We start from the raw sequence: 21,424 nt of genomic DNA on the forward strand, positions 1-21,424 counted from the left end.
AAATTTCAGATAGTTTTAAGTGTGGTTGATATTACTATGGTATGTTCAGCCAGAAGGGAGACATTAGTTAAAGTAAGACAAACAGGTTTCATGATCAATTGAAAGTTGGCTATCATTAATACTTGCTCCAAGGGTCTTGTTTTCAAATGTTTTCATTTGCCTGGCATCATCAATATGGACATATACTGCAGACCTTTATAAATAATGAAATTATGTGAATTACATCTGTTGGGGTTAAAACCTTAACACTTAAAAACACAAAAGTTAAATTGTTGCACATGAACAAAAGTCGTCTGAAGAGGTTGCTATAGCAACAGTACGCTATTAGAGCGCTTGCAGATATAATAAATAAAAAGAATCACAATAAAACTTTAATGGTTTCTTTAAAACGTTCTGAAGACAGTTGACGGTTATAGCTAACTGTTCTAGATGCGCCAACAGAACATTTCGCGCGAGAATATCATCAAGGATTGTTCCCCGAAAATTGCTGTCGTAACCCTTAAATTTCTTAGTATAACTCTCACAGTAAGGAAATCCTTACAGATTCTAGAAAAAGTGCAGAAGTGAACTGAAATTTACGCATCTAAGTGGAGCGCAGAGTTACGCGTTGATCCTTTACTGGTGCGAGATCAGCGCACAGTTGCGCGCTCGACTCCGCACTGGCATTGCTGCCAGCCTCAGTCACTCTTAACACCGCCTTTCGTGGGAGGCAACATTAGACACCGGCTGAACTTAAGTACTTCGCTGTTGTCTCACATCGTTCGTTTCGCTGAATTAACCCTAAGGCGTTTTCCAGGTGTTTTCTTATGCGCACCAATAATAACTGTGTGACACAAGGACACCCCGTTATCGCGACGTTAACAGGTAGCCAAGGGAACTGACAGCACTGAATGATTTGTTATCGATATCCTGGGAACCCAGAATACATTTAAAAGTCATCGATCTGGAAGGAGGGTATCTTTCTCACGGATTTGATGGATGTTTGATCGGTTGGTGATGCCCATTTATACCATCGATCGCAAAATTCCAGAGACACCTGGTGAGTCTGTTACGCATGCTGCACATGGCTTAGAAACATGGTGTGCTGACCAAGACATTTCATTTAAGCACTGCTTGGGGGATGCTAAAAGTTGTTATTCTCTGGTTTTATTTAATAATATTTGTTGTCCTTATTATATATTAATATACACACTTCTCTGAAAGTATGGGCTGCATACTTAATGCGTTTCAGGATTTAACCACCTTTAAATAGCGTCCTAAGATAAAGGAAAATATAAAGTCAATCTAAAATCAAATGCGTAATTAACTTAACTCAGAACTGCTGGTTTCCATGTTCTTTGGCAATTCAACGACTTTTTAATTATTTATGTGGCACTTTATATTAATGCTTGTCACCTACAAGTAGTGTAAAACATTTTACTGTACATCTGTAACTAAGTTTTTTTTTTTTTCTCGCAAATATTCACATATTTGTTGGTTACAAATAAAAATAGTTCAAAAATGTATAACATCCCAAAACTGTTATGATTATACATTATAAACTACCCGACTAGTGTAACACAGGATGTATAGCTTATAGGAAACAACGGACAATCAAAACAGCAAATGAAAATGGAAACACAAATTAAATACATTTTTGTCTCATTTTGTGCAGTCTTTAGAAGAATATTGAAAGTGTTACAGATCTTCATCTGATCGGTAGTGGTATTTCTAGTTTTATATAAATGTAAAATATTTAAATAAGGTGGTTATGGGTATGAAGGTGATTTTGTGCATGTAACTAATTTCTAATTCAATACAATGGTGGTTTTAATGCATCAGACATGTTTTGCATATTAAGAAACCTATATTATCATATTATCAGGTTGTCCCAGATAAATGTTCTAAAGTGAAATACTGTGTGTGAGGACATAGAGATGGAGAAAAGTACATAACATACAGGACCTGTAAGCTACAACAGTGGTGACACCTCACTGAACACATGATAAGCCCACATGGGTCATGAGTGTTTCATCTCAGATCAGCACAACATGCTCAACCAATCTATTGTCGCTGAAAGACTTTTATAAACAGTTTTTCCAAAACATCAAAGAATGGAAAAAAATCAGGCATTTAATTCTCCGGCCTGTTGTGTCTTTTAGATCTTTGAACATGTCAAACCTCCATGACTGAAGAATCTGCACTAATATTTATCTGTCAGTTCTTTTAACACAAAATTGAGATTGTTATTTATCTTAAGTTTTGAGTTTGTGAAATGAACTCTGAATGCAACAGACTCATTACTCATTACTTATTCACCATCATGTTCCTGTTGCTGAATGACATTGCTCTCTGTAATGTTCCTCTTAATATGAACCCTGACGTCCTCATCATTTTCATTATAGTTTATAAAGCCCTAGAAAACAAGATATTATAGTTCTGCTAAGGTGTTTTAGAGATGTTGCAGAGTACAACAGACAATCTGACAGGTGTTAAAAGAACCCTGACGTCCAGCTTTGCACATCTTGTTGCTGATATTGTAGACAACTAAACATAAAAATTATGTATTTTTAATAGATATACTTTTAGATACTAAAAGAATTTAAAAAATAGTTTTTGTGTTTAAAGAATATGTGTGTTCCTAAGTGTTTAACTGTACATGAATGTTATATACTTAATAAGACATTTATAAAAATCTAAAATTAAGCAGTATACATTAATATGTATAATTTTATGTACTTTTTTTTGTAATTCTATTAAAAAAAAACAATACAAATAGCTGAAGCCATTTTTACTTTTTTCCATTAAAGTACCAACTAAATATTCAGAGACAACTATAAGTTATGTTGATTTTGCTAAACAGTATAAACACTGTGGCTGTGTGACACTGTCCTTCACCTTTTCAACATTGTAACAAAAAACAAACAAACAAACAAAAACTTTGAAAACAAAATGTGTCATACATTATATGGCCAAATCCTTCCTTAGCATATGCTTTACTTCTCAACAAAATTTGCTTAGCTCAGTTGGGCATATTTATATTATTATTAAAGTAATATAGATCCCCTTTTGCATACCCCCTGATACATGGCACTACTAATTTTAATCTGAAAAACAAACAAACAAAAAAAAAAAGTATAGTGTCACTCACACCACATGGAGATCTGAAAAGCTGCAGTATAAAAAGAGATAAAATCATCCCAGGCTTGCTGGAAAAAAAATGCACATTTACGTACAGTGTGTGTGTATATATAGTTACACCTGTTCAATTGCTTAGTAACACAAATTGCTAATCAGCCAATCTCATGGCAGCAACTCAGTGCATTTAGGCATCTAGATGTGGTAAAGACGACTTGCTGAAGTTCAAACTGAGCATCAGAATGGGGAAGAAAGGGTATTTAAGTGACTTTGCACGTGGAATGGTTGTTGGTGCCAGACGGGCTGGTCTGAGTATTTTAAAAACTGCTTATCTACTGGGATTTTCACGCACAACCATCTCTAGGGTTTACAGAGAATAGTCCGAAAAAGAGAAAATATCCAATGAGCAGCAGTTGTTTGGACAAAAATGCCTTGGTGATGTCAGAGGTCAGAGGAGAATGGGCAGACTGGTTAGAGATGATAGAAAGGCAACAGTAACTCAAATAACCACTCATTACAATCAAGGTATGCAGAATATCATCTCTGAATGCACAACACATTGAACCCTGAAGCAGATGGGCTACAGCAGCAGAAGACCACACCGGGTGCTGCTCCTGTCAGCTAAGAACAGAAAACAGATGCTACAATTCGCACAGGCTCACCAAAATTGGACAATAGAAGATTGGAAAAACGTTGCCTGGTCTGATGAGTTTCAATTTCTGCTGTGACATTCAGATGGTAGGGTCAGAATTTGGTGTATAGAACACAAAAAGGATGGATCCATCCTGCCTTGTCTCAATGGTTCAGGCTGGTGGTGGTGGTCAAATGGAGTGGGGGTATTTTCTTGTCACACTTTGGACCCCTTAGTACCAATTGAGCATCATTTAAACGCCACAGCCTACCTGAGTATTGTTGCTGACCATGTCCATCCCTTTATGACTACAGTGTACCCATCTTCTGATGGCTACTTCCAGCCGGATAAAGCATCATGTCACAAAGCTCAAATCATCTCAGACTGGTTTCTTGAACATGACAATGAGTTCACTTTACTCAAATGGCCTCCACAGTCAACAGATCTCAATCTGATAGAGCACCTTTGGTATGTGGTGGAATGGGAGATTCGCATCATGGATGTGCAGCTGACAAATCTGCATCAATCTGCGTGATGCTATCATGTCAATATGGACCAAAATCACTGAGGAATGTCACAAGGAACGCAGTTCTGAAGGAAAAAGGGGGTCCAACCCGGTACTAGCAAGGTGTACCTAATAAAGTGGCCAGTGAGTGTGTATATATATACTCCAAGAACCTACATAAAATTCACTGTAGTTCACCTGTTACAGCAATAAAAGAGCACAAACACTTTTAAAGACAAGCTTAAATGCCATATTTGTTTCGCAAATGCATTTTCATCTCACAACTGCTTTTGTTAACACGATCAGTTAGTTTTAGGTTAGGGTTTAGTGAATGTGATACTGTCACGGTCCTGGACTTTTGTTAGTGTTTCCTTCTGTTTCTATTCTCCCCATTTAGTTCTCTCTGTTGCCGGTTTTTAATGTGGATACGCTTTTGTTCTGCTGTTTTGGAATTCATCAGTTTGTTTTCCTGTGGCTTTATTAAAGACTGTGTAATGTACTATTCTTCTTTATCGTGCTCGTCCCTCCGGCTCTGCCTTGGATGGTCATCGACCTGCTGTCACATTGGGACTACGCTCCTCCTTTGCCTTGTCCCTTTGTCCCTCTGGCACCATTCGACTCCTCCCTCCCTCTGGCTCCAACTTGGTCCCCTGTCACTCCGGCTCCCCCACGGCCTTCCAGATCCCCGCCTATGCCTCGATCGTCTGAGCCATCTGCTCCGCCTTGGCCCTCAGGATCCTTCACTCCCTGGCTCTGCGGCTCTCCATCTCCATCCTGGGCTCCTCTACCACCTGCTCTGCCGCTGTCAACTGGCCCCCTGGAATCATCAGCCCTTCATCCACCATGGCTCCTCCCTCCATCAGCTCCACCGTGGGCTGCCTTCATGTCTACGGTCTGGGTCCCGCCTGGCTCCTCCTGCTTTGGCTCCCTCCTGTCTTCTCCCTGCCTTCTCCCACCATCTTGACACCCTGGATCCTCCTGTCTCCACTCTGGCTCCTCCCTCTGCCATAGTTCCTCCAGATTGCGCTATAGCTCCTCCCTCCTTTGTCGCTGCCCTGGTCATCTGCCTGCCTTCCTGCCTGCCCTTTGCCATCCCCGTTACAATCCTAACTCCACTCCTTTGTCTTCCTCCTAGACTTATTTTGTGTTTCCTTCTGTTTCTATTCTCCTCATTTAGTTCTCTCTTTTGCTGGGTATTAATGTGGATTTGTTTTTATTTTGTTGTTTTGGATTTCCTCTGTTTGTTTTCCTGTGGATTTATTAAAGACTGTGTATTGAACTATTCTTCTTCATCATGCACTTATACTTAGCTTAAGCAATCTGTAACAGATAAGTTATTTTCAAACGCAAGAGACAATCAATGTTTTAGCGCCACTCACTAGACGTTTCATTTCTGAACTGCCAGCAGCCAACTTAATAAAGTTTTAATTTTTCCAATGAGCCTGGGTTTAAAATTCAAAATGTTTTAACATCTTACTTATCTGACATATTTTTTCATCAAATGCCTTCAGATGTGAGTTTCTGCTTATCAGTTGACAGCACTTTTTTTTGAGAATTAACATCCCAACTCTTATCTTACAGTTTTCTGTTTTCCTCTTTTTTTTTTGTGGATTTAGTTGCACTGCATGTATATAACATTTCTTCCGATTAATATTTTTTCATCAAATTATCTTATAGCAATTCAGCATTAGTTAACCTCAGTAGCGTTTCATTTTGACAGAGCCAACTTAATAAAAGTTCTTAATTTCTTTCCAATGAGCTTTTTTTTGAGTTTTAACATCTTACTTATCTGAAATATTTTTCATCAAATGACTTCAGATATTAAATTTATTTCTGTTCAGCATTAGTTTGACAGCACTTTTTTTTGAGAATTAACATGAATCTTCACATTTTCTGTTCCTCTTTTTTTTTCAGTTTACTCCATCTATATAACAATCCGATTAAATTTATTTCTGTTCAGCATTAGTTAACGAACAAGTAATAGTTATTTTAACAAAGTGATTCACTAACAGAGTAGTTTTGATGTTTCTTTAAAGATTTTATTGTTGAGGTTAAGGCTGGTGGTTAGGGTTGCACTATAAATACAATATGTGACACATTTCTTAAATGCATTTCATAGCACTCACACCACACCCCATGAACTAGTCATTTTGTACCAATCCTTAATATTTTTTGTGCAACAATTTATCTTATTTAATATTGTTTATGAAAGGTGAGGACAGGTTTGAAAATGCAGCACAAGCAAACATGGAAAGAAATTAAGACCATGGCAGATGCAGAAATCTGATGTCCCAACTGGCAGCGTTTGAAGTGCACTGTAAGGCTTGTAAATAGAATGTAATTGCGGATGCCGTCTCAAGTATGACTATCATACTTCAGCTAGAGTGCAAAACCTCAGAAAAGAGCTTCTGGAGAGTTTTTTTTTCTTTTCTTTTTTTTTTCACAAGAACAAAAGTCTGTTAAAAGTTTGTCTGTTATTGTGTCTATAAAGTATTTAAAGCCTTGCATAAACATTGGGGCTATATTGCTGAGTTTAACAGCTTCACAAGTTCCGAAGCCTGATCAAAGTAAGATAAAAGTGTAAACAGTGTGATTTAGTTACAGTACAGATGCATTCTCTATGAGCTGTGCAAGCACAACAGTTTCTGAGAGCTGTTATGGATACACTTTGATGGAGAAGTCATCTGGAGGGTATGAGGATGTGTTTCTCAGACGGCAGATATTATAGTCAAGTCTGTGATTCACCATGGCAGTGCCAACAAGAAATCAAACAGAAGCTCTTACAGTAAAAGCTGCACTAAAGCACTAAATTTGCATTATTGGTGACCCTCACAGTTGAGCTCCAACCTAGAATCTTTGAAGTAAGTGTGAGGCAACTTTCACCTAAGTATTAGATTGCTAATTAAATTCTAAAGTCTCTGCCACCCTTAGTGTAATTGTCACTGTGAAATATGTATGGAAATTGATCTAATTTACTACTAATTACTAAGATCTTTTTCTAAAAACATGTTTTCTGAAAAACATGGAAAAAGCCCTCACTCTAGCTGATGATAATTACTAGTGGCTTTTCCTGTTGTTTCTGATTTACTGGTTAAAGATTAAGATTCTACCTGGGAAAATATTTTAGAACTTGGCATAACTAGAAAAATTTATAGGGTAAGATGTCTCCCAGGCAAAAAGAAGCCCTCCTAATTTTTTTTAAGGCTGGATACGCTATTTTTTATTTATTTTTATTTTGTATGTATGTATTTATTTATTTATTTCCATTTTATCTGCATATCAATATTTGTAAGATTTAGTCAGTTAAAACAGTTTTGAGGTTAGTTAATTATTTTGTGCCTCTGGTCCTTTTTTGTGTATTTTAATTTTGAAATAAAAAGGTAAAATTAGATCTTTGAGGAAAGAAGGTGAAAAAACATGCAACAGCAAAATTAACACAAGACAAGGAACTGAACAAACTGAAGGCAAGATCTTAAAAATGATGAGGGTTAAAAAAGGCACAGTTTGGACTAATTAGTTAACTCTGGAAACAAACTAGAAACAGGATTAAAGGAAACAGAGACTAAACACAGGAACAATGGATTACAAACTAAAAGTCCATGAAAATGAAAAAATAATTAAATCAGATTAAATGCTTATTTAGATGCTTACATCTAAATATGTTACAATTTAAAAATAAGTGCTTATTGTTCTTAAGGGGGCATCTTCATCTTACCCTATTCATTATAAAAAATGCCCATGGAAATATATTGAAGACTGTTTTTTATTCATTTTGCATTTTGTGTGGACTCCACATTCATTGTATGGAAAAACAAACAATGCATCTTTTCAAAATATTTAAATAAATAAAAAGATAGTCTCTAGTTCATGCCATTGGTTGAGTCACTTTTGCTGTAATGGGCTGGTTCGCTTTGGGGAAATCAACCTGCAGTATAAATTTACTTATTAAAGTCTCTGCATATTGAGAAGATATTTTAACATACTTCCTTTCTCCAAACCACTTGTCTTTCAGTGTGGTGGAGATCCTGAAGTTTATCCCAGAATCTTGGTCCACAGGCAGGGGACAAGATGGTATTTAAACATAAAAATGACAGATTTATTCTTTACACAGGGTGGTTAACTGCCATTACTTCATGGAGTAAAAACATGACTAATTTTCTTAAAGCATCTGTTCAGTATATGTTTGGTTTCTGAACACACCAGCATGACTGTGCTGGAAGAGATTAGGTTGAAAGGTCTTCCTGTTCCTTAGTCCTTCAGGGATATGCAGTACCCCCGCTAAGGCGGGTTGGTTCCCTGCCGATCCACATACGTCAGACGACATCCGATCTGGGGGTCCTGGGACTCTCCATGCATGTCAGGATTATGCCTGGTGTGGCGAGTGACGCATCAGTCACTATATCTTGCACACTCCCTTCCCCCTTTTACAATAATCTAAATCATATCCCTGCCTGAGTGTCCTAGATGGATTTGGAAAGTCAAAGCTGATGAAGACGCCCTTGGTTCTGATTTGCTCCAGACATGTCGCAGTCACAAGTAGATAAACAAGGAGAAACAGTTCTGCCCTGAGCTCTGATCTTGTCCACAGTGAGGAGTCAGAGGACATACATAAGCTGTTACATAGCCACTTAGGGTAATATCACAGACTAGGGCTGGGAGAGATACACAGTTTTGTTCATCGCTGTAGATGTACCTTATCTAAATAGAATTTAGTAAAGATATTGCCCACAAGATAAATTCAATATGTGGTTAAGATGTTTTTAGAATGTGAATGAAGGAATGGTAATATCTTCCTCATAATATGGAGAATGTATGTTGACACAATTAGAGGTCACATTTCACATATTCTTTTCACAGCATTTGCAGAACATGTGAAGGATAGACATAAAAAGAGGGGGAAAACAAAACAAACTGTCTGTGAACTTCTGTTCATGTATTTCTTCAAGAAAAAAAAAGTCGTTCCTAACCAATTTCCATTTATTTCAACCTCTTTATTAGCATTTTTTTTTTTTTTTTTAACAATGTTGTCAAAGAAAAAAGCTAAAAGAAAATAATAAAAAATCAATATAAAATAGAAGCATATGCTGAAACTTGATCTTAAATATGGTGCAAAGATGTCTTGCTTCTGGCCTTCAGCAATGTCATCTCTTTACTTTTTGTACAAATTACAGTATTTCATTCTCAGTGAACTTAAATGTTTATCATATTCCACCAAATACAGTATACTGCACAGTTTGGGAGTCACTAAGGTTATTTTTATTTTATTTTTAAAGAAATTAATGCTTTTTTATCAGCAAGGATGCATTAAATTGATGTGTGACAGTAAATATGGTTATAATGTTAGAAAATATTTATACTTCAAATAAATGCTGTAGTTTTGAACTATAAATTTATCAAAGAATCCTAAAAAATTGTATCATGTTTCCACAAAAATATTAAGCAAAAATATTAAAGGGGTCATATGATGCGGTTTCAAGTTTTCCTTTCTCTTTGGAGTGTTACAAGCTCTTGGTGCATAACGAAGATCTGTAAAGTTGCAAAGACTAAAGTCTCAAACCCAAAGATATATTCTTAATAAAAGTTAAGAGTCAACCACCCCCCCGCAAAACGGCTCATTTTAACACACCCCCACATGTCTATGTCAAGATGTGGGAAGATTTGCATAACTACGCCCAAATGTTCACGCAAAGAAAGAAGTCGTAACTTTGATTCTTGCTGTTGCCGCCGGCGCCATGTTGTGGAGACGTTGTTTCGTTGTGAAAGCATAAATACTTTGTTTGGCCTTCCAAAAAAAGGACACAACAAGTTTCCTGATCCAGGGAGAGAAGACTACAATGCCCGGTGTTCTGACTTACAGTCTGTAAGTATGTTTACATATGTAAAGGATTTGCCACTGATGATTCAAACGTGAGTTTTGAGCAGTGTAGAGTAGAGCTTGTTGTTTGTCCTTTCTCCGATCACAAATGCAGACATGGTTTTATGTTTATGCGGCGTGGCACGATGCAAAGCAACGCGTAAAAACACAGTATAAGTCATTATAATCCGTAATTATGTCCCCACTGGATGCAATAAATGGCTCGTTTGTAATGGGTTTTATTTTTTTTGTATTGTCTTGCTAGTGTTCTGACCGGGACATCCATCACAGTATGTTAAAAGCGTAACATTTCCGTCACATGCTTGAGGCATTTGGCCAATCACAAAGCACTGGATAGCTGACCAATCGCTTTTCAGACCGATGCGCTTTGTAAAAAACGACGCATTTCAGAAAGGCGAGGCATAGAGGAGAAACAATAATGTACAGTATGTGGAAAACAATGTTTTTTTTAACCTTAAACTGCATAAACCCATTTAATTATACCAAATACAGAAAATAATGTTCTTTTTAGCAACGTCATATGACCCCTTTAAGCAATACAAATGTTCCTTGAGCATCAAATCATCATATTGCTGATAACCGAGAATGTGGGATTGTCTCTGTGAGGGTGTTAAATCTCCCATAGTCGTTTACTGGTCTTCAGAAATCAGACAACACAAAATGAAAAATATTCATTGTTACATTTAGCTACACTGAGCAAAGTTTTAAAGTTAAAAAATTACCACAATCTCTGACACAATCTTATAAACTTCCTGCAGTTTTAAGAGAACCCCCTGGTGGAAAACCCTACTCTATGCAACCAAAAAAATTATGAACCCAGTATATAAATTTAGACTTTCTCTGTATCAGCTATAAAGGCTGGATCTCTACATGAAAACAAGTAAAACTGGTGTTTAGTGGGAAGCCCTGGAGTGGTTCTGTGGCCAGTAAAGCCTCTCAATTATCCAGCTCAGAGTACATCACTCTCTGTTTCTTTAATGGCCTATTATCAGCACATGTGGAGGAAACTACAGTCTAACAGCATATACTAAGCATTCTAAGCCAAGGTGATGTTCTGCACACTTAAAGGTGAAGTACAAAATTTAGTTTTAATGAAATATAAAATACTTCACCTCTACCTTTTACAGTGATTTCTAAGCTTTATATTTTATACATTATCACTAATAATCTAGTATTTAGACTCTCTTTAGGGATATAGTTCACCAAAAAAAAAAAAAAAAAAAAAAAAAAAAAAAAAAATGTAATTGTCAGTTTCCTCACAAATTACAAATACACTTTGAAAACTTTTTAAAACTGCTTTTATACTACTGCAGCTGCCTGGTTTTGGTCATACATAGATATTCATACATAACATTAAAAGGTATAAAAACATAGTTTTAAAAATTTGGATTACAGATCAAGCATAAAATGTATTATGTTTATGTTCATTTTATGGTGCACCTGTGGTGTACTTTGGTAATTTTTTATTCACTGCAAACTGCTGTGTTCCATAAATTAAATTAAATTAAATTAAATTAAAAATTAAATTTATGCATTTAGCAGATGCTTTTATCCAAAGCGACTTACAGTGCATTCAGGCTATCAATTTTTACCTATCATGTGTTCCCAGGGAATCAAACCCCCAACCTTGCGCTTCGTAACACAATGCTCTACCACTTGAGCTACAGGAGCACATAACAAACTAAATATATATTACATAAATAATGGTAAATGATTATAGAAATTTAATTCATTTTAAGATTTTAAAGTCTTGTTTAAAATGACAATCTTGCTCCAGAAGTCACTCAGAACCGAATTAAATGTTAGAAAATTTCAAACTGAGTAAATGAGCCAACTGCTTTTAATAAATGCAATTGAAAAATATAATCTCATTGATTATAAATACAATAGAATCAATCCCAGTTAAGGACTCTAAAACCGAACAGTGAAAATTAATTAAAAAATTAAAGTTAATTTCACTCAAATAATAATGAAAGTTTATTGGACTTAATTGAAATAAGTTCTGTAAACTCAAAATGCTGTTGTAGTAAGGTGAACTTAAAATTATTGCGTTTTCTAGTTCCCAGCATGCTTTGCATCAGCCAACAAGGAAAATAAATGTAGAAATTAAGTGTTATTTTGTGTGTTTTTACACAAGATTAACATAGAGAGACATAAGTTAGTACTTCAGTGTTGTGTTATGTTAGGATTTACATATGTTTCTGTTATGTTGGTTTTGTAGTGTTAACGTTGTGGTGAAGAGTAGAGCCTGTGGTTAGGTTGAGGATGGAAAGCAAAACTTAAAGGCTATGCATACTGCATGATGTTTGAACATTTATATGCAAGTACTGTGATTCTTTTTGATAACTATATTAATACATACCAGTGTGCTGTTGCTAACTAGCCCTGAGCTATAAAGATCTGAATGAATATGCTGTTAATGGAAGTAAGTTGTATATGGTTATCATTGTGATGAGTGGGGTGGGATCATGGAAGCGAGGCTTGGCTTGGCTCCTAAGGCTCTCAGCCCTGCGCCTCTTGTCATAAAAATTTTAAGCTTTATTAACTTAAAAAAAAATAGTTTGTTTACTCAAATATTTTAAGACAATACGTTTCCACAAATGTTTTGAGTATTCTTAACTTACGAGTTTTACAGTGAGTGCATGAATGATATATTCATAGATTAAATATGGATTTGTTGTACGTCTGTAAAAATAAAAGCGATTTACGTTTTAGATGCTGTCAATACATTAGTATTGTATGTTTTGGTGTCGATGCAAATGTAAATAAATTTATGTGTGGTATTATGTAAAATACATATGATTCTCAATATCACGTTGGCTGCAGGGATTTTAAGAGAAGACTCAGACTTGTCAAGTAGTGTTAACTAGTCATGACAGGGTTGTCTGCACATGCAAATACTTATACTGTACATGAAAGAAGAGCCATTTCAATAGAATATGTGCGACAAGTGTGATCAAGTGTGTGATTAAAAGTGTGCCTGTCTCCAGCTTAGTTTTACAAGTTATTTATTATTCATGTTTAAGTATAATTAACTGCAGTGCTGTTATTAAACCAGTCCCTGTCAAAAATAGTTATACCAGTCACACGTTTTCCTCTAAAAGTCCAGAAGATTAACCAACCTGATCTAAACCATGCAGATGTTGTGATGTGACTAAGAGCCACTGCCCACTTGAAGTACACTTCAGCCAGAAGTGACTAATTTGCCAAACATTTTTCCATCCTTCCCTCCACCCCAACACCACCCTCCCTCCCCAAAACAAAACCCTGTTGCTAAAGAGACTTTACTTTTATTATCCATAAATACAACAGAAATGGAAAGAAACCAGCTTGTGTGAATGTGCCGGAGTGTGAATGTGAGTTTGGGTTTGTGTGTATTTGGCCTGGGATGATGTGTTGTGTATTTGTGTATGTGTGTGAGAGAGTGTCAGCATCCTTCAAAGAGAGACTTTAAGACTTTGTCCCCAGGTCGAGGTCCTGCCATCTCAGCCAGAACACAGCAGGAGCTGCCCATCTGCAGAGTCAGGTCTCTGCCTCAGCTTGTCACTTAGTGTGTTAGTGTGATCGCTTCAACGTATGTATGACTAGAGTCAGTGAGTCAGTGTGAATCAGGAGTGTGTGTGTGTGGCGTGGAAGGATCAATGATTAATTCTCTGTTGCAAAAAACTTAACAGCCCAAAGTGTGGACTGTGCATGTCTGAAATCTGTAAAAACAGGTATGTTCTGGGACGAAGGACAGGAGATATGTGTTAAGAGAGACCACGCTCAAAGACACTCACTGTGATATTACCTATGCTTGAATTCCACTGAATCTGAATCTCTTTAACTCTTTTAAGGTGAGTTTCCACAGGCTGCCCCAGAGGGACAGCAGACCATGGCTGACAACAACACTCAGAAAAAAAAGCCCCACTGGACGTCACTGGAGATTGGTCTTCTGACAATTGTATCGTTGCTGTTTGTCATTATCGTGGCCCTCATCTTTCTCTTCATCACACAGAGTGGCAAAGGTGAGTGCATGAGATTCTTTGTGCCATTGTGTGACAGAAATACTGGCAATGCTGCTTTTAAGCTCCCTTTTCCATTGTGGTCAATATAGAAATTATTGGAAAAGCTAAAGTTCCTCTTTGGCCATACTGTATTCACATTTAATTTTGATGGTCCCTTTTAAATATTTTGTTGACTATATGTAACATTGCACCTAAATATCAACTGACTCTCATTAGAATATTAGTAGACTGTCTGATTAATATCTGCTAATATACTTTATTTTGACGGTACCTCAGCAGATATTCTACTGACTATAAGTAACTTTGCAAGTACGTCAACTTCTTACCCCCCCACCCCAACCCTGCCAGTCTACTAATACTCTACTAACACTCTAACGAGAGTTAGTAGACATATAGGTGCAGCTTTACTTGCAGTCAACAGAATGTGCAAAAGGGACCATCAAAATAAAGTGTAACCTTCTTTTCTGTTAAATATGGCTAGACCTTACCTTGCTAAACTCATTTAACACAAGCAAATAATGTATTAAAAGTTAATACAAATGATCATACAAGTCTTAACAAGTCTAAGTCTTAAAATAAATAATAAAACCCCAAAAATTGTGCAGTCATTAAAGGTAGCCAGTAGCTAGCGCAGTGTTCTGCACATCAACACTTTGGTGTTAAGCGAAAATACTACATAAACATTTTTTTTCATTAATTTATTTTATACAGTTAAACTAAACAGATTTAAATCAGAAATCATTTTCTATTAGAAAAAAAACTAAAATATACTTTATTATATGGGGAGCTTATTGTGCTTTCTCGCAGTTGACACATTACAAAAAACTAAAATATACTTTAAATAAATGACACAGATGTTTCACTTTTTTTCAGTACACATTACAAGAATTTTGCTAATTTTCGCCAACAAAACAGTGAATAGGCCTATATTGTAAATATTTAACACATTGCCATGCTTCATTAAAATGTTTTATTTTAATCAGACAACTACTAAGAGAAAACTTAATTTGGCTCTGTGGTTATTTTCCCAGGGCAGTATTGAATCAAGCTGGCACATACTGGTGCTTCTCCAAATATTATCTACCCCATAATATGGCTGGTTACCCATGTAAGCCCCTTTCCCTCGTTAGGCCTCTGAGCAGCAGATGGAGCTTATAGGGACTCACTGCAGCTTGCCTTTCACACCCCGATCTTCTGCCATTAATGTGCTGGATAAATGTTTAAACAGCAAAAGCAGATAAAATGCTGAAATACAGAGATGATCTCCACATGCTCTTCCTCTCAGCCACGGGGGTCTGGATAGGAGGGCAGGGCGGTAGGGACTAAGGTCAGATAGGTGATGCCTGTTGAATCTTACTTCAGTGAAAGATTCTCATAAATAATACTGTATATCTATAGACAGATATAAAATGTACAGAGAGAATTTTCTGTGGAGATGTAACTGAACCCACCACAAAGACAGAATCTTCAAATAGATGTTTGATTTATTATTTAATAAATTATTAATAGTGTTAATTTGCTACTGACCTCTGATACCTTGTGCTTTTTTTTCCTTTGTAGATGGAGTCTGCATAACAGCTGACTGCACACAGTCAGGTAAATATTTTTTACAACATATAGCAAATAATTAAACATGTAATGTCTAAAGGCCTTTCCACACTGTGCGCAATGCGAAAAAGTGAGGCGAATCGCTATGAACGGTGCTTTCACAACGAACGCGAAACGATTGTTCGCCTTCTGCTAATTCACACCTGCACGCTATGTGGTGCCGACCAACAATGCATTTTTCCTCAGATATGTATCTCGTAAATGGATTTAACATCAGCTGCTGCTCAATATGCAGCATTAAATTAAGATAAACAAGATTCTACACCAGAAACAAACTATCTATAATGCTTACAAGAATAGGCTACATCCTAAAATATAATTAGAAGTACAATTAGCATCAAGCTACACTTGAAAATGTATGTAATTATTAATGTATTTGCTTACCCACTTTAAACCATCATCGAGTGCTTGTAATAACTTCCAACTGTGATCTGTAGTTGATTTTGATTAATAAGTAGACACATGCACTCTTTGTATGTTTAATAACACTACACTGCTAATATGTGTCATAAACATCCTTTATTGCTATAAAAATACCATGAGCTGCATACAAAACACATACAGAAAATATACTGTCATAATCATATGTCTATTTGTTTTCATATTTCATGTGTAGAAAAAGAGTGAATGCGCTCTGACTCATAACATTCGCGCTCGTGGAAGAAAACAGATGGTGCTCTAAAGATCACAATGGTTCAGTGGACAATTAATAGAAATTTTATTCTTTATAAAGAACATGTGAGAATAAATCTGTTCTGAAATACCAACGATTACAAGAACTCAGCATCCACTCTCTTCTCTTATCCGGGATACTCTTCTTCTGTGTTTGTTTACACTAGTTTTCGAAACAACGGCACCACTCTCGTCTTTTTGTGCAATAGCAGCTGCTCCGGTCATGTGATCCTAGATTAAATCTTATTGGCCGGCCCATGTTTTCACTTTGCGAAATTTAAAAGATTCATTGTACTGGTTCGAAAAAAAAAAAAAAAAAAAACATTTTCAGTGTGCGAATGTACACTATGTGGCAGCATCTAAAGAAATCTGTTATTTTCTTCGAGTTCATCATCGCATTCGATATTCGTTTCGGTTTTTCGTGCTCCGTGTAAAAAGGCCTTAAGAGTCAACTGATAGCCTTTCTTTCACATATATTAAAGACTTTTTATATTACAGTTTTTACAGTTCATACATAAAAATATTATCTGGCATTGTAGCATCTCGCCTCATTGAGAACATGGACCCCACGGTCAACCCCTGTGACAACTTCTACCAGTATGCCTGTGGTGGTTGGCTAAAGAAGAACATCATACCTGAGACCAGTTCCCGTTACAGTACCTTTGACATTCTCAGAGATGAACTAGAGGTGGTACTTAAAGGTAGAATGACACAACCTTACTACTATGGGCTGTAGGGCTAGTTATCATCAACTGAAAAAAATTTATCCATTTAATCCAAAGCCAATAAGACCAATTAAAAGAAAAAAAGGCATATTTTTGCCTTCACTATTATAGAATAGAGAAGAAATTACTGGAAATTATAGGGAGAAGGGTGTGGGTTCAACAAATGATCCAAGCTAGAATCAAATTGGGGTAATCTGTAAACAAATGACACCAATACAACTATTTAGAGTATGCAGACACCATACAACTAGTTAGAGTATGCAGACTAGCTGTCAGGCCATGTCTCATGGCCGAAAGTTCATGACACAATTTTGTAATGTGGCTTTGTTGTTAGCAAGCTGCTTGTGTCACTTGTGACTGATTTCGTGATCACATGCAGTTTGTGTAAAGGAAGATCATATATTTGTCAATGAGCTCAGGATCTGGTGAGCAGCAAATCCTCCAGCATGATCTTGTCAGGTCAGCCATCTCTCCTCTCAACCCGTGATCAGTGAAAACTGACTCCTGCAGCTTGTGTTGGATGGTGACCATGATTTCACTAAGTACAACATGTTCCTAACATCTTTGTTGATCCCGGAACAACCATCCAATTAACCAATCAGAATCAGGGATAAGTTTTCTAAAAATGTCAGTTTAAGGCTTACAATCAGGGTTCGATGCTTCTAAACCCTTGTTTCTCATCATATCCCTATGATTTTAGGAATAAATTATGGGTAGGGTTAGGTATAGGGGTAGGGATTGGGTTAGGTTTTTTTTTTTGACAGTAATGTCGATCCAGAATCAACAAAAGATGTTGATCCAGGAACATGTCTCACTTGTCAAAATCACAGTGTCCCGTTTGGGATGTAGGGTTGTCATGGGTTGATTTCCCCCTGTGAGTTAAAGGATTGAAATGTTGGATAAATTACATTTGACTTGTATTGAATGCTTGTATTGCATTCCACCTATGATAAAACTGTGTTGTTAAGTTTTGTAAAGGAGGGCCACTGGTAGGAAGCTTTTTAATTGTGTTTATGGTCAATATGCATAACAGTTACTGTAAAATATGTATTTAAGGTATGGAAATGACATTTTGAGTTTTGATATTTGAGTTATGGTCACTGCACTACTTTGGGCGCTAGTTTGGGCACTACTTTAACCTCAAACCAACCACACCCTAGCTCCCTGCCCCCCTCCAGTCACCCTAACCTACTGTACATAGGCAGTTGTCTACTAAGGTAGCAGCCCAGCCTAACCTATTTCACGAGTTCACACTTACGTATGTGACCCTGGACCACAAAATCAGTCTTAAGTCACTGGGGTATATTTGTAGCAATAGCCAAAAATACATTGTATGGGTCAAAATTATTGATTTTTCTTTTATGTCAAAAATCATTAGGATATTAACTAAAGATCATGTTCCATAAAGATATTTTGTAAATTTCCTATTGTAAATATATTCAAACTTAATTTTTGATTAGTAATATGCATTGCTAAGAACTTCATTTGGACAACTTTAAAGGCGATTTTCTTAATATTTTGATTTTTTGGCACCCTCAGCTTTCAGATTTTCAAATAGTTGTTTCTCGAACAAATATCATCCAATCCTAACAAACCATACATCAATTAAAAGCTTATTTATTCAGCTTTCAGATGATGTATACACAATTTTGAAAAATTGACCCTTAAGACTGGTTTTGTGGTCCAGGGTCACATATAATAAATAGAGGAAAGGTTATGCATATTTGGCGTTCTGTCCGAGGGGAGGGCTCAGAGCTCGGAATTTCAGCCCAAACCTAGAGTAACCCCCCCCCCCACACACAGGTTAGGACAGTAATAGTTGTAAGTGTGGAGAAGGGGTGGTGGAGGGATGTTAATTAGACTAATTATCTGAACGTGATCCTCCCGAACTTTGTTAATAAAACATCATTTAGAATACTTTGCATGTGCAGCAACAATTTGTGCATCATAGAAATAATACTCTTCATGTGAAGTGCATTTGGACTCAACTACTGATTTCCATAAAGTTTGATGTTAGCAAACAAATGCGTACTTTAAAGGGGTCATGAACTGAGAAATCAAATTTCCCTTAATCTTTTGACATATAACAGGTCAATGTACTATAAAAACATCCTGTAAGTTTTATAACTCAAAACTTTCTTGTTAGTTTAAAAACAGCTTTTATTGAAACCAAGCCCAGAAAACGACTCCTTTTGGATTGTGCCGCATTATGATGTAATAGTGTAGCTAAGCACCGCCTCTGATACATGTGGAAATACTAGAATAGAGAGACACAAACACAGGATAACTCCATCAGCAGAACCATAAAGATGACATTACCAGATTACAAGACACAGTGTAGTGTGAATTTTGAAAAACAGTCTTTGAATTGCCTTCCTTGTTATCTTAACATATCTACATCAGATATACAGTTAGCATTCACGCTGCTTCTGACCTGATAGAGAAATCGATTCGTGACATGACGCAGCAGTGCTCCCTGTTGCGTCATGTCGCGATTCAGTTTCTCTTGCAGGTCAGAAGCAGTGAGAATGCTTATATGTCAGAAACAGAGTGGGACATCAGTTTACTGTCAGAGATTTGTTGTGTCAATCCGTGCTGTATCCAGTGTAGACAGAATCGATGGATCATGATGGGTTCTGTTGTCTAAAGTCACGTTGCGCCACTTGTCTCTGGTGTAAACACGGGGTAAAATCCTGATCCAGCTCCAGATCACGTCAGTGAAATAATGTTTGACGGTATGATGCAGACTTTTCAGAGAGACTGAAAGTAAACGATGATGGCAGCGCTGAGTCTCAGTAGATTGGATCCAACAGTAATGTCACAACACACTTGTGTGAGTAAACATGTTTTTACCACTATTGCATTGTCTGTTCCAGACCGTTTGATATATACTGAGTAATTATACATTTTTAACTCAAATGACCCATGTTGTAGGTCACAGCAGCTTTCATCTGTTATTTTAATAAGCAAAACTGTTAGCCAATCATAGCAGTGGGCATTTACTTGCAAGTCTTGAATGTGCTCTGCCTATAAAAACAGACCGTTCAAAAACAGGATAGAAAATAGCCTATTACTTCTAAATTATGATGTTTTCTTTTTTATGTAAAATCACACTAACATTATAAGTGAACTTTAGAGAACATTATAAAATAATAAAAAAATGCAGTTCATGACACTTTTAATGTTAAAAAAATACAAAGCCCCAGATGTCCCTGCGTCTACTGCGTTCAGCGCATGTCGGAAACAAAGCGCCCATCACCTGGAATACGGCTTATCAATAATACATTCTATTATAATAATGATAGTGCTCCACTCTGTTCTAAAAATAAAGAATCAGAGGGGAAAAATTTGTTTTACACTTATGTTAGCGAACCGGATCCACAGCTTTGTGTAAAGACCTAAACAATAATGGTATATGCGTTAGCGGAAGGAACACAGACATGGCGTAGGCTACTGATAAATGACTGCAGTTTGTTAATCAACGTATTGCTCCATCCTTTATCATGACTTCAAGTAATAAGAACGACAGACATTCTGTCTTAATCAACACATTTCTGGACAATAGTGGCTGACAGCTGATAAGCAGAGGTATAATATGAGTTAAACACAAGTGTAAACACAACACAACACAACACACAACACAACACAACACAACACACACACTCATCACAACACAACACAACACAACAATAGGGCCACTTTAATGTAACAGCTCCATAAGCTTGATCTCACTTTCTTTGAGAGACAATAACTTTATTTATGATGCACTTTCAGCTTTACAACTTTGCAGACTGTTTACATTCACATACACATTGCATGAAAGGTAATTTTCAAAAATCCATAATAGGGCCACTTTAATGTATTAAATTAAATTACACTATATTTCATATATTAGTTTAGTTAGAGCCTCTTGGCCACTAAAGCAGTAACTAAAACCATGTAGAATCCATTCAATCTACAGTTTAGTTCTATCTTAAGTTAACTAATACAATTCCAGAGACACTCACATTGAAACTCAAAACATTGAAACTAAAACCTCTCAACACAGTACCTCAAAACACAAAATTGAAACCGGCTTAAGTCAAATACAATTTAATCTATAAATACTGACGGAGAGAGAATTGATGATATACTGCGGGGTTGTACAGGATGTGGACTGATGATGTGGGAATGGCTTTGGGGTGATCTACCACACGTTAGGCAACCTAGGACAATTATATAAATAAAAATAATTACTCATGTTTATTACACTCTGCTGAATAAAGTGCTTCTTCTTTTTTTCTG

The 21,424-nt window shown here is 36.5% G+C and overlaps 1 protein-coding gene across 2 annotated transcripts in view; it reads left to right on the forward strand.

Moving 5' to 3' along the window:
* Positions 1 to 636: 636 nt before the first annotated feature.
* LOC109109415 (neprilysin) overlaps positions 637 to 21,424 on the forward strand; it is a 47,782-nt gene continuing 26,994 nt past the window's right edge. Inside the window, exons 1-4 of one of the 2 annotated variants that reach the window (XM_042775043.1) lie at positions 637 to 1,039; positions 13,965 to 14,135; positions 15,696 to 15,731; positions 16,955 to 17,116. In XM_042775043.1, coding sequence (XP_042630977.1) covers positions 979 to 1,039; positions 13,965 to 14,135; positions 15,696 to 15,731; positions 16,955 to 17,116 — 430 coding nt within the window. In that variant the 5' untranslated portion in view covers positions 637 to 978. Of the gene's footprint in view, positions 1,040 to 13,690; positions 13,845 to 13,964; positions 14,136 to 15,695; positions 15,732 to 16,954; positions 17,117 to 21,424 lie in introns of those variants that run through there. The other variant, XM_042775044.1, reaches the window with a different exon arrangement.

Source organism: Cyprinus carpio, chromosome A18, assembly GCF_018340385.1.
Source record: "Cyprinus carpio isolate SPL01 chromosome A18, ASM1834038v1, whole genome shotgun sequence".
Lineage (NCBI taxonomy): Eukaryota > Metazoa > Chordata > Actinopteri > Cypriniformes > Cyprinidae > Cyprinus > Cyprinus carpio.